At 35.2% G+C, this 14,548-nt stretch overlaps 1 protein-coding gene across 1 annotated transcript; it reads left to right on the top strand.

Annotated features, from left to right (window-relative positions):
• The first annotated feature begins 1,829 nt into the window (after positions 1-1,829).
• Positions 1,830-8,799, top strand: LOC125836141 (uncharacterized). Its single transcript, XM_049515227.1, has 7 exons — positions 1,830-2,006; positions 3,529-3,794; positions 3,982-4,109; positions 6,072-6,177; positions 6,464-6,982; positions 7,240-7,577; positions 8,288-8,799. The coding sequence occupies exons 2-7, from the start codon at positions 3,626-3,628 to the stop codon at positions 8,444-8,446; spliced, it is 1,419 nt and encodes a 472-aa protein (XP_049371184.1). The 5' UTR covers positions 1,830-2,006; positions 3,529-3,625; the 3' UTR covers positions 8,447-8,799.
• Positions 8,800-14,548: the final 5,749 nt, after the last annotated feature.

Raw genomic sequence — 14,548 nt, forward strand, 5'->3', positions numbered from 1 at the left:
ATTTCTGAGTGGATAATGGAATTCCAAGATATTTGAAGGGAAACTCTCCACGACTAAATCCCAGCCTAGTGAGGATTTGCACTTCCTCAACTAGTGATACTCCCCCAAAGTACACGGAGCTTTTCCCTAAATTAGCAAGTAGTCTCGATGCCTTAGAGAATTCATTGAAACATTGTTATATCATAGTGACTGACGCTAGGTCACCTCTCAAGAAAAAGATCATGTCATCTGCAAAACACATGTGACTTATTCCTAGCTTCCCACACCTTAGATGAAATTTAAGCTCTCTAGTATCCTTGAGGCTGTGTAATAATCGACTTAAGTACTCCATAGCAATTGCAAAAAGGAAATGTGATATTGGATCGCCTTGTCTTAATCCTCTGGCAACTTTAAAGGGATGAATTGTTTCTCTATTAGTCAATACAGAGTAGTTCATTGTTTTCACACATTCCATCACCCAATTGGTGAACCTTCTTGGAAATCCAAGTTCAGTCATTACTTGGTCGAGATATATCCATTCCAAAGAGTCATAGGCCTTTTGCAAATCTATTTTGATCATACACCTTGGAGATATGTGTTTCCTGTTATATCCCTTCACTAATTCATGTGCAAGAATGATGTTGTCTCCTATCTTTCTCCCTGGTATGAAACCTGCTTTTTCTTCACTGATCACAGTGGCCATCACCTTCTATTATTATTATTTGATACTAAATACACTCAGTGGCGGATCCAGGATTTAGAGTCCGTGGGTGCCAAATAGACTTATCGATTAAATTAATTTTATATTTGATTAAATTATTTGTCTTTTCAATATATATCATAAATCAATCAATAAAATGTAAATAATAAGATATTACACTTTTATTGAGTATTTAATCAAATAAAAGAAAAGTCAAAGGAGTAATAATGTAATTAATTTAATTTAACTCAATAACAATTATAAAAAAATAAAAATAAAAATTGTGCCAGCTGTTTTTCCTTAAAAAAAACGTGCTTGGAGTCTTTTTTTTTTTTCTTAAAAAACGTCTGCATCAAATTTCTCAAAAAAATAGGTACAAATGAGATTCGAACCCGCAACATCAGCCTTCTAAAGTTGCCCTCCTACCATGGCACCACAAGACAGTTTTGTTCTGTGGGTGACACGCTTTATATTTATATAAATATTATATATATATATATACCTATGTATATATAGAGTTTCCGTCGAAGTTCGGGGGTGGCGTGGCACCACCAAACCTTTGCATAGATCCGCCACTGAATACACTACTAGATATTTGATACTGGATCATTGTGTTTTCTTCTTTGTTTTTAAGTATGTATCTATGCACAAATATACTGAATACATCACATTTTTTTATATTACATACACGTACTTATGCATAGATACACATTATGTATATGTGCATATTCAAAACTAGATATATAAATACATAAAATTGTGAAACTCAATACATTGTGAAGCACAAATACGGAGAGGGAGTGGAACGAAAGATGGAGAGATACAAATGAGAAAAGAGTGAGCAAGAAAGCACATTGTATCTCAAATAGACAGATAAATGTGAATCTCACGAGACGAATGCATCGTATCTAATAACAAACTCATACACATTTTATAATTAACTAAATCATCATTTTTTTTTAAACATAATTACACGCTATAATTACGTATTTTCTGAAATTTCCTCTTAATATTAACTACGTAAGGTACATGGTAAAATTTTCGACCTCAAATGCTAAATTCATTCGGAGTCTCTATTGCATATAAGGAAAAAAACTAAATAAAAGAAGGAAAAAAAAGAAATTATCGAAACGTCACTGAGTGTGTTCACATTCTTTAGGTACAACTGCTTACAGCTTAAAGTACAAAAATACATTACTGCTGTCAGCTGTAGCCTATACAGTATCTTTTGTTTTCTATATATACACAGAAGAAAAGAGCAAAAGAGAGAGAAAAGCGCGCGTCTAGAGAGAGAAAGTGAGAGAGAGACGCTTGGTGACTCTACCAGGTAATATAGACCTATAGATACAGAAATTTGTATCTCTATGCTGACTTTTGTGTATTTATCTGACATCCATGAAATCATCCTTCACTGTTTCTGTGTATAGTACTGTTCATCGTCTTGTTGGAAGTTTTTTTCTTTTGGTAATTTGAGCTGTTTTTGGACTTTGAATTTTGTTTAGGGTTTTTGATCTGTTGATCATTTGTGGTTTTGGTTGTTGAATTATGTGTGATTCCTTGATTGAATTGATGAAAGTTGATTGAGTTGACTTTGCGATCTTCTGGGTTTACTTTTAATTATTTTGGGGTTTTGGGTTTTCTATTCTTGTGAATTTTTTAGGCTTTGGTATGGATATACGAGAACTTCATTACTGGTAAATTTTCATTTTTTTCTTAATTTACGAATACAATTTGATTTTTTGAAAATATTCTGGAAATACGGAGTATTCATCTGTTTTCTTGACCATATGTGCAGTATTCTGCTTTTATTTTATTTTTAAAAAAAAAATTTGGGTAAAAGTTTGATTTTTATTTTGAATTCTAGAAACTTAGGAAAATAAGTCTTGGTTCTTGTAGATCTTAATTAAACATGGTTTATCTGGAGCATATGGGTGGTGTGGTGGTTTATAGGTTTCCTGATAGGTCTGAATTAGGTTAATTTGAGGATTATTTGGGATTCCATGAGCCGAGGAGGAAAAATCAGAGTAAAAAAGTGTTCTTCTAACTTTAAAGGTGGACAGAAGTAGCATCTTATCTTCGTTTTTCATGGGAAAAAGCTTTTATTTTTTTTAATGTTTAGGGAAATTAAGCTTCAAATTTGGCAGATAATAATAAAGGATGAAGTTTGTGGAGTAGATAGTGATATAGGAAGCGGAGTAAAAAAACATGACTTGAAGAATTGTGTGAAACAAGTAATTTATCCAGTCAAGGTATTATTGATTGATTGAGACAAAAGGATTCCCTCAAAACAACTCAACTCCAACATGCCTCTGTGGAAGAAGGTTTATGTTTGTTTGGTGGTGTGAATTGGGTGGTTTTTGTCGGCAGGTCCAGTTTTGATGGATTAGTGTGGAGAAAATTAAAAGAGTCAGTAAACTAAATTGGTCTTATCATCCATCTTTACAAAAAACTGATTTGAAGGTGTGATTTCACCACCCTTGTAACTTTTGTTAAATTTGGTGGTTCAACATTAGCAAATTGTGGTAAAAAAAATTGTTTCCATGCTTTGATGGGGAGAGAAATACCCAGTGCAGAAAAATTATCTATATATAGATGTTCTTGATGTTTGCTTCAGCCAATAGTTGAGTTTTAGGAGTGGTTTATGATAGCAGGAATTTCTCTGTTCCTTTATATCAAAGTGATTTTGGCTATTGGTTTGCCAGAGTTCATTTGAGTATGATTTCTTTTGATTAGTTCACTGCATACAGTATATAACTATAAACATTGTTCTATATATTCTTCTTTTCGATATACTAACCTTCAGGCATAGCCATGAATTCTAAAGGTTTTTCAATTTTCTTTGACAACAGTCTCTTGTGGCTGATACTATATCTGCCTAAAGGGGTTTTGAATCCCTACTGATGCTTTTAGATCAAGATTGTGCTAGACATCCCAAGTACGAATCAAATGCCATCACTAAAAATGAAGACAAAGCTAGCCACATCCAGTTCGAAAGAAAAAAATGGTCTCCACGTCTGTCCAAATTCTAGTGTCATATCCAAGAGTTCTCTCTCTCGAACCAGAAGTGTGCAGAATGCAGACGAAGTTGCAGATCTGATTCACAATACTCATGATGGTAGGTTTGGTTCTATGTTATGGCTTTTCAGAATAAGAACTTTTTCGTTGTTATTGTGATGGTGTGAGAATGATGCTTTTTTCCTCACCCACAAGTTTTACAATGGAACTCTCTGCTCTATGCTGACGTTGCCATTTCTTCGTACTGCGCATTCTGGTTCAATCATCAGTTGCTTTAATTCTTGCAGTTCCTAGCTACTACAAAGTACATCCACACCAAGTCGGAAGAAATGGTGATCATGCTAATGATTTGGTAGATGACCTGCTTGAAAAGCAACAGCCACCTGTTACTGATTCTGCAAACCTTGATACAACGGTAAATACGTCCTCAAAGTGTTAACTATTAGTACCTGTCGCTTTAAGTTTCATTTATAGTAGTCTTAATTTATTTATTCATTTCTTTCAACCTTGTGGTGTATAATGGACACAAATTCTTCCAAATATACACATATTGCTGTCATGCATCTTCAGCTTGTTATATAATAAATTTATATAGTTCCCATTTTCCCGGTAAATGGTCATAAAGTGTTTTCATAAACATTATGGAGATACAGAAACTGAACATAGAAATTCATAGGAGAAAACAAGGAACCAAAGAAAGGTCCACATTTAAGCCGTCTGATCTCTCCATATCTCTACATAAGTGGTCTGTGAAGAAAACAGTATGTGAAAGGGCTGAGACACGAGCATCAGGAAAAGTAGGCCATTTGTTTTACGAGAGTCAAATTGAGTAATCTTCATTTTGATATTTGACATGAATTGATCTGTTTTCTGAAATAAAATATATATGTTAAGAAAAATGGGTTTCCTGAACAGGTAATAATTTTTTGAAATGTCTAGTGTTATAGATGTTCAAAATCAGCACTAGAAGGTGTCACAATTACATAAAAAAGTCAGCAAAAATGAAAAAAAGAAAAAAAGAAAAAGAAAAAACGAAACATGCTGGCTATCTTTACAAAAGATTCGATGAACTGTAACTGGGTTTCACTATCATCTATCCATTTCTGTTTACACCAAAAAGATATCCACAAAATGCAGTCTGACTTGATCTTCAAGACTGAGTTCTTTTGTCTTTTTAAACATCTCTTGTTTCTCTCTTTCCAAACACACCACCATATGGCTGCTGGTACTGTGTTCCATTCTGTCTTGATCTGCTTTGAAAGACCTTTCCTGTTCTGAGATTGTACCTAGCATTACCCATTTGATGCCCAGAAATTTCAAGAAAAACTGCAACAGCTGTGTGCTGATAGCATTGTAGAAATAAATGGTCAACAGACTCTTCTCTCTCTTCATACATCTGTAAACTATTGGACTCCCCTTCTTTGAAGATTGTCTTGAGTTAAGCAAGTCTTCCTAGCCACCAAAATGTTGCTTTGGAGTTCCAAACTTGTTTCCAGAAACCAAAATGTTGCTGATAGGACTCCCTCGTGAGCAAAATTATTACATGCCCTTACAGTAAAGATGTCCTTGCTGTGTTCCTTTACAGGTAGATATGTTAACCAAATACATAAGAACCTTTAAACATAGATTTCATAATTGAATAAAACTGATTTGGAAAATTGTGGTATGACAAATTTCATCTTGCAAAAAAAGAGTGGGTCAGAACAAGACCCCAATGCAAGGCTGCTGTAATGAGAGCCCAGATATCAGTCTATCACCAAAAACAGAAATTCATTATGGTCAAATCTTCCGACTAAAATATAATAATTTATCTCAGAAGTAAATAGTGCTTGTTAAATACCCAATACAAGCACTTTAGTCTGAGATTTCAGTATCCAGTTGCCAAAGTGTTGGACACGTTGACAGCCTTACTTTCCCATATAATAGGTCATTGAGAGACTCCTTCAATCTATAGATTACCGTGTCGTTTCATGCTTTGTCTTGTACATTTCCATTGATTACCATTTGTTTCTAGCTGCTTTTGTTGTACTTAATTTGTGCTTGATTTTTTTGCTCAAGAAAAAGAATAATGCACAAGTAGAGTACAACAAAATCCGACCCCAACTAGCTTGAGATTGAGGCATAGTTATTGTTGTTGAGTGCAACATTAACAGCTAGAAAGAAATAGATAATTCACGTTATATAACTCACATATTATTACTTTATTAGTTCACATAATATAGGGCTGGCTGACACTAGGATATGCGCGCTCCTATCCCCTGAAAGTTTTACACTTCAGTTTACTATGCCATACTTGTGCCTGCATGCTGAAAGTTTGACAATTTGATTTTTGATTTTTGATGTTTGTACTGTATATCATGTTTTGGAATCGCTGCAGGAGTCTACAGTAGTAATCTGCAAACCAAGTTCAGAGACAATCTTTTCACCTAGTGTGGAGCCTGTTGGTGGTGCGCACAGTGAGTCTGATATACCAAGTGATGGAGGTACACCTCCAATTTTGTTGGATTCTTTGTTGATTGTGAAATTCATAATCAGATTTTGTTTCTTCTCTTTGTCCTGAAAAAGTGCTTAGGCAAACCACAACCCATCCTTAAATTTGCTTTATTTCTTCTGTTCTTGAAAAGGATGTTGCCACACAGCCAAAAGCCCCTCGGGTCGTAGATGATAAGAGCTGAGAAGCACACCTCTCTCTCTCTCTCTCCCTCTGTTCTAGTTCTTGTGAAAAAGATCATTATTACATAAACTTATCTTATTTTTGGTTGCTTACAGCAAGCAATGATTTTTATGTACCCCAATTGGAGACTGAAGATAGTGATAGCAGCAGAAGTTCGTGTGAACATCAGACGTGCAATGTTTCAGATTTCTACATCTCCGATATGATTGTTTCTTGTTTGGCCGTCGAGGGTGAAACCATCTATGATGACAGTTTGACTGACAGATTCTTGGCTGATTACAAGTGTGAAGAACCAAATATCTTTACCAATGTTGATGAGGAATACTTGCTGTTGCCTTTCCTTGAAGACACTGCAGCAGCTAGCTATAGTCAAGAGTGCAGAACATCTAGTGAAACCGCTGTTCAGTCAGATGATTCGAGCTTATACATGGCAATTCACCAGCTCAGATCATCTGAACAATCTGATGCTTTCACATATTTAGAATCTGATCAAGCAGAATTCTTTGACCCACATATTTTCATAAGAAATTTGCCAGACATATTAGAGAGGCCGAATATTTTGCCAAAAGAATCAGAAACATGCAAACCAATCACCCTAGTACTTGACCTAGATGGTGAGATTCACTACTTGGGTACTCCAATTTTACTACTCATTATAGTCTTGCTGCAATTTTTGGTTACGCTGGAAATGATGCAATGTGTAGCTTGTTTTTAAAAACAATCTTTTGCTATACCTGAGGGCTAGTTACTAAGATTCCTTTACAGCAGGGAGAGTACCCTGGTACCTTCTTGTATAATACATATATTTTACAGCATGACATGGTTCCCATAAGATGGTCTAATATTTTGCGTATTCATTTCATGTCTTCAGAAACACTTGTTCATTCTACACTGGAGCACTGTGACGATGCAGACTTCACATTTCCTGTTTACTTCAGCATGAAAGAACACATTGTCTATGTGAAACAGCGGCCTCACCTCCGGACATTCTTGGAGAGAGTTGCAGAGATGTTTGACATTGTAATTTTTACTGCTAGTCAGAGCATATATGCGAAGCAACTGTTGGATATTCTGGATCCAGATGGAAAGATTATCTCAAGGCGAGCATATCGTGAATCATGCATCTTCTCTGATGGAAGTTATACAAAGGATTTAACGGTATTAGGTGTTGATCTGGCAAAAGTTGTAATTGTAGATAATTCCCCACAGGTAATCTACTGGCATCTTGTTTTTGATGATAAACCTATTATAATACACTTAATTCTGTTAGTTTGGAATGTGTTTAGTCATGTTAATATGTTTGCTTAGGTCCTATGCTTTCTTCGAGTCTTTTAACCCTGTTAGATAATCTTATGCCACTAGATATCTAGAGAATGTCTAGTACTTTTCATTTTTTTTTGGGGTATAATGGTGGATTGAGAAGATTATAAATGGAGAAACATGGTCGATAAAAATCTACAGCCAACCCCGATTTTGAAACTGAGGTGTAGTAGTAGTTCCTGTATATGCTTATCCTGTTGGTGAGACAGATAGACACAAATCTATTTATACTTCTGGTACTGGGTTGGTAGACTCCTCCCTTTTAATTTTTTGTTTTGGTTATAACTGGTAAGGGGAGTGTACTGGTGAGATTAAGTCAATAAAATTCCTGTGCAATCTGTAAAATAGACACAACACCTTTATCAGGCATTTCACTGCGCTACTCTAGTCTCTGTAGGCAGAGTTCAATATTGTTTGTAAAAAAATATGGTCTCTTGATGTTTGTGAGTTTTTTTTCAAGTTTCATGTGCTTAGTTGGAAATTGGAGAAAACTAAAAGAGACATGAACCGCAACATAGCAAATGCAGAGTGCTTATTTGAGCATGAAGTAAGGCTATTGTTTTATGTAACTAAATATTAATTTCGCATCTTGATTTCAGGTTTTCAGATTGCAAGTGAATAATGGGATTCCTATTAAGAGTTGGTTTGATGATCCTTCAGACTCTGCACTAATTTCTTTACTTCCATTCCTAGAGACACTGGCTGATGCTGATGATGTCCGACCTATTATTGCTAAGAAATTTGGTAACAAGGAATAAGAGGCCCTTGTTTCTTCCTAGTAGTTCCTCTAACACCTCCTCTCTTCTCATTTAAACAGAATTATCCTTCATTTACATGCTCATTGTTCTATCCTCATTGAGCCTTGATATAATTGGGGTGTGCAATAAGAATACTAGTCCTTTTCTGGTTGAGTTAGTTTTGTTGTGCGCATTCCTTTTCTTGTTTCCACCCTGTTGACAACTTTCTTCAGTCCATTGCTTACTAATTTGTTTCAAATATAGTTGCAAGAGGTTCTCCTTGTGTGCAATGTACAGTTATATTTGCCTAGTTATTTACAAGCTTGTGTATATGGATTGATCTATTGTGAAATAAATTGTGATTTCATGTTTCATTATCATAGCATAAAGCTGTCCATTGGACTAAATTATACCTGTTCATTGTATAGCCTTTGCTCAATCTAGTGTACTTATCAATTTTGCAGTAGCATAAATTCCCAATCAAAGGCTAATTGGCCAAAAACATCAGGGTTGGCAGTTGAAATAGATTTAGAAGATATTTGGATCATCATTTGATGATGCTTTAAAGACCACCAACTTTTAGAAGTAAAAAATAAAATAGCATGGACATGCAAGCACTTGCTTGTTTCTTCATGTAGACTTGCACTGGCTGTTCTGATCTCCTTTTATTTCAGAACGCTACTTGTTATATGTGCTAAACATAGTCGAAAATCCATCAAACTCGCCTCAAAGCCTAAGTATAAAACCTTAGGTCTGGAGGTTACTACCTAATCATTTTGCCTATTGATGAAACAGTCCACTTATAAGATTGACTGCCTACTATTTATCAGGAAATGAGAACAGTTGTCTGAAGTTATAGTCATTAAGTTAAGAAATTGATCAGTTAAAATGTTAAAGAGGTTCTTGCTAACATTTCACCGAGAGAATTGATTGCTTCGGAGTTGAAAGTAATAATAGTATAGTTCCACCACTTATTTACTGCAGGGAGACCATTTTTAGTGATTCATACTACTAAGGGCTAATTAGAGCTGTATCGCCAGATTGCTTTGAATATTGGTAGATTGCCTTTCTTGGTCGCTGATACCTGCTGAAAAGCATTAGAGTGACGGCTAACTGTAAATTGTACCGAAGTAGAGACTAGATATATGTGCAAGGGTCATGGAATTTCCATTCTCTATCAAGTTGAACTTCTTTAGCTCTACTTCAACTCTTTCTCTATAATTTCTTCTTGCACGGTGTAATAACTGTCAAGTCTTTCACTGGAAAATCCCTCTGCTTCTGAAAAATCCCAAACAAAACTGTAAGAAAAAAGGAAAAGAAAGCTCAAGGTGATACCTTATCAAAAAAAGTAAACACTAGGGGATAAAAGTAAGACTAACTCTGAGCAACATAATCTTCTTGTTATAGTGAAATTGAAATCTACAGACATTCTGTTTAAGTTTACTTTACCTTCCATTTTATGAACTCTCTCATTTTACATGCTTGGTTAACACTTAACAGTTCCTCGTGATTTGAACATCATGCTGTTGCTTATTCCTTTGATTTTGATTTCATGTTAGTGAATCTAGTAAGCATTCCTTTGATTTTGATTTCATGTTGGTGAATCTAGTAAGCTATGCTTCTGCATTTGTTTTGCTTAACATCTCAAAAAACTGAAGAATAATGCTTTTCAAGGATCTTCAGTTATTGGTAGTTCAAAAATAAGTTCATACAACTGTTTTCATACTTGATATGATGAATACCTAGAATATTCTAGAGAGCTTTTTTTTTTTTGAGTGGATTATTTTGGTGAGGTAATGTCTGGCCCGTGCGATTCATGTTATTTCGGATAGTTTTGAAGAATAGTTAGGTTGGCATTTCTACAACAGTTTATAAGTTTGAATTGTGTCAATCTGCTGATATAGTTGACAAATCATTGCTACTGGGCGTAGACTATATCATTCTTTTGGATTATCTCAAGAATGAATGCTCATCAAGATAGCTGAGCTAAAGCACTAGATCGTTAGTGATTAGCCTTTTGCTAAAGTTAGAATTCTCTGCAGATTTAGGTCATTAAACTTCAATGAGGATGACACTTTCTGCCTGCTTGGTAGCTCAATCTGTATATACTAGTAGTTTTTGGGTGCAAGGAATATTGTGCAAAAGGATTGCAGTTTGACTAGGAGGTACGGAGTTTACGATTTTATGCATGACCGGATATCATGATTAATCTATAGTCTTTCCCTGGGATGTGTGAGTCAATATGGCAAGTTTGGGATATTAGCTATGGCTGAAATCTTTAGGATGGAATATGAAATAGCCTTGTAAGCATGTCAGATGATGGAGTGCATCATTGTGGGGGTCAGCGTGTAGTTCTGAGAATTTGTTTGTTAGGTATATAATTGCAGGTTGTTCCTTGGTTTACCTGCTTCCAATCCTTCTAGTATTCTCGCCCATTCGGATCATGATATTATTGACTTGCTTTTCGATCAAAATGATTTCATAACCACAAAGAAACACCTCTTTCCTTTGAACATGATGCTTGATATTGACATGAGGGTTTTATTTCTCGGTATTGAATAGTTTAGGCAATTAATTCTGCAAGAATGGGTGTTTTCTAGGTGGTGACAAGGTGGTAGGGGAAGCTGCAAACACTAGATGATGTCTCTGGTGATGTAGAGGTTGGGACTAGACTTTCAATTGGATGTTTCCCAGTCGAACCCTCTGCGCGGATACTGAGAAGTTTGCATGATTTGGGTAGCTCATGGTCCAGCTTACCATTATATTTTTTGTCATTGATATCTGTGCTTGTAAAATTTCATTACCCTTTCCAATCTGAATCTGTTATCTGCAGGTCATATGGAGATAACTAGTGTTTTGGCCACGAAGTGGACTAATCTTAGGTATGCAGTATTGATTTGTTTAATGTTTTCTCAGGGTCACGACAGAAACTAACTACCTTTTGTTTTATTTTGTTTTGAGAAAAACTAACTACTGCTGATAATATCAGGTTTTCATTTCCAAAATCAGGTTGTTTTCTCTTATTTTTTTTCCCTTCATTATTGAAGTGTCAGGATGAACTCAAAACTGTGCAAGGTATTTTCCTAGGGCAGGATCTATAATAAGAGATGTCATATCTTATCCCTTTCTGTATAGTATGTTACTGCAGTATAGATCAACTAGCATTGACCTTTTTTTTTTTGTTCTGTCATGTCTTTGATGCTCTTTTAACTTCGTGGCATGAATAGTATTTGTTCAACGGTTCAACCGAGGAAAAACTGTAAAAGAGTGCCTTTTCTTTCTTTTTTTCTTCGTTTTTTTTAAACGAGAAAAGTGTATAAACAAAAACCTTTTTCTTCCCTTTATATGTAGAGGATTTTTGAGTTTGTCAGCATCATCTATTTGTGTTGAATTGGACTGCTTGCTTATTAATTTTGATGTAATAAGTCAGGTTGTATTACTCCCTCTGTTATCTTGTGAGGATTGTCCATATTGTGTGATTGACACATGCCAAACAAGGTGCACTTGATTAATTGTCACTTAAAACAGTACGAGCTTTTTTCATGAAGAAAATAACCACCTTTAACTTGGTACTCCTGAATTATAGGATCTGGTTATCTTGATGGTCTCTCTGTATAATGACTTCTCTTCGGATTAATTCTCGTCTCATACTAATATCTAGAGAAATTAGTATAGTGGATGATTAAACCATTTAATATGTCATATGCTGTTCTTATGGATATCCTGTTCGACCTCGCCTCAGAGTAATAGAAATGTTGATATAATGACTCAAATATTCTAATTAAGATTATTCGAATAAAGTGAGGTTGCTGCTACTGCACTTGCTTGTGCAAGGATTTTGGTATATGATGGTGTGCGTAGCATTCTTTTATTTTCGTGGGTGACACTTGAAGAAAATAACCGTTTATGTGCTGTGTGGTTTTGTTATAGGAACGTGAATGTTGGATACATGGCTGTTGAATAATCGATGTGTACCCGAGTATCATCGATAGGTTAATTTGGTATTTGGATTGGTATGGAAGCAATGTGTATCACTCTTTATGCGATATAGGACATTATTTCATTTACAAATGAAGAGGAAAAGAGAGAAAACAGCAACTAAGTAGGCAAAGTAGGAAGCTATTTCTAGATGCAATTGTTTACTGGGTCTAAAATTGCAACTTTCGTTCTGTAAAAGAAAAGCACTTTTCTGGATGGTCCTTCTAGACTACTCGCCAACAATAAAAAAGTTATCCAATAAAATGGCAAGCCTTCAATCTTCATACTAGTGCCTCAAAGGCAAATATAATAAGGCCTAAGGACTTTTATACTTTGAATCAATAAAATTAAATGAAATAATGGTAAGTTTAGTTCGTTGAGGGTCTACACAAAGCCTCTCTTCTTCATTCAGAGGCTATGCATCATAAAGAATGATTCTTTTGAAGTTACATAATTTATTTTTCTTAAAAAATGCCACACAAAACATCTGAAGACATATATTGCTCTTGGACTTCTTAGATAAGGCCGATGCACTAGTCAATTAGTGAACATAGTGTGCTCTAGACTGAGTTGTTTATCTTATAGACAGAGAAGATATAAGCTGTGCTTGATTCATAAGATTTCAAAGGATCACCAGTCCATTCCGCTTTGCTTAGCACTTACTACATTGATTTAAAATATCATGTTGCAATAAAAGCTCGGCAGATATTGCTATCAATTTCAAGTAAAGCCCATGTTCTGGAACATTAAAGTAAATTTTTTTGGGGAATTTACGTGAATATACCGTTAGCCAAACTTAATTGCCAGCAGACGGCAGTAGTCTAAATGTGCATGTTATAAATATATAAAACGGAAAAGGGTCAAAATTACCCCCGAACTATATGAAATAGACCATTTATACCCTTCGTTACATTTTGGGATAAAAAATGCCCTTGTTGTTATCCTAAGAGACCACAAATACCCTCAAGAGTTAACACCCCAAATTTTTGTTGACGTGGCAAGCCACGTGGGACTAATCCTTCCACCTAAGCGTTGCCAACTAGGATTCACTACAAAAGAACTAGACCTTTAGCGGCAACAACAGTCGCCACAAAAGCCCAGAAAATCATCACTAAAAGTTTTTAACATTAAATTCTAATTTTGTGTTTTTTTCTTCATTGTTTTTAAAAAACCAAATATGATATCGATTAAGTAGGAGTTTGAAGACACTATATGTTTTATTTTTATGTCATATGTAAATGTATAAAATGTACAATGATGCATTATATATATAGTAGGAGATTTGAATCGAGAAGTAATTTTGATTATTTTTCGTAATAATATTGGATGTTTTTAATATGGATATTGCAAGTTATTTATTTTAGAAAATTAGGTCGCAATCGAAAATTAATTATCATATTTTTTTGTTGAAAAAATAGGTTTTACTAGCGAATGGTTGTTGGAGCCTTAATTGCCACTAAAAATCACTCATAACCTTTAGTGGCAATATTTTGAGATTTTGTGGCGACTTTGTCGCCACTAAAAGTCAAGTTCTTTTGTAGTGAATCTTAGTTGGCAATGCTTAGGTGGAGGGATTAGTCCCGTGTGGCTTGCCACGTCACTAAAAAATTGGGGTGTTAACTCTTGAAGGTATTTGTGGTCTCCTGGGATAACTGCGGGGGTATTTTTGATCCCAAAATGTAATGGAGGGTATAAGTGGTCTATTTCGCATAGTTCAGGGACAATTTTGACCCTTTTCCGTATATAAAATTTATACAGCGACTATTTTGTAAACCAGACCATCAATGGTATTGTGCTGTAATTTTCCCCAAGTTTTTTCCCTAGTTTCAAAGGCCTTTGTATGCGTTGCTTCGAACACACATCGTGCAGCATCATGGTAGTGCATGTGTTGCACCTACAACTGACTAGATTATAAGCTAGTGCTGGTTTGACTCAAAAGAGTACAAAACTTGGCTGCCTACCTTGGCTCAACCAAAATTTGAGTGACCTAAATCTGATTTAAACTATTTTACCCTGCCCACATCTGAACCAGCCAATCTATTTGACACCCTAAGATGTCAATTTAAGCCATAAAAGTGTAAACAACAACTATTTAGGTTTAACAAGTTGGATTATGACCTATTCAATCCATTGGCGACCAACCCA

The sequence above is a fragment of the Solanum verrucosum genome, unplaced genomic scaffold, assembly GCF_900185275.1.
Source record: "Solanum verrucosum unplaced genomic scaffold, falcon-dt-bn FXZP01000278.1, whole genome shotgun sequence".
Classification (NCBI taxonomy): domain Eukaryota; kingdom Viridiplantae; phylum Streptophyta; class Magnoliopsida; order Solanales; family Solanaceae; genus Solanum; species Solanum verrucosum.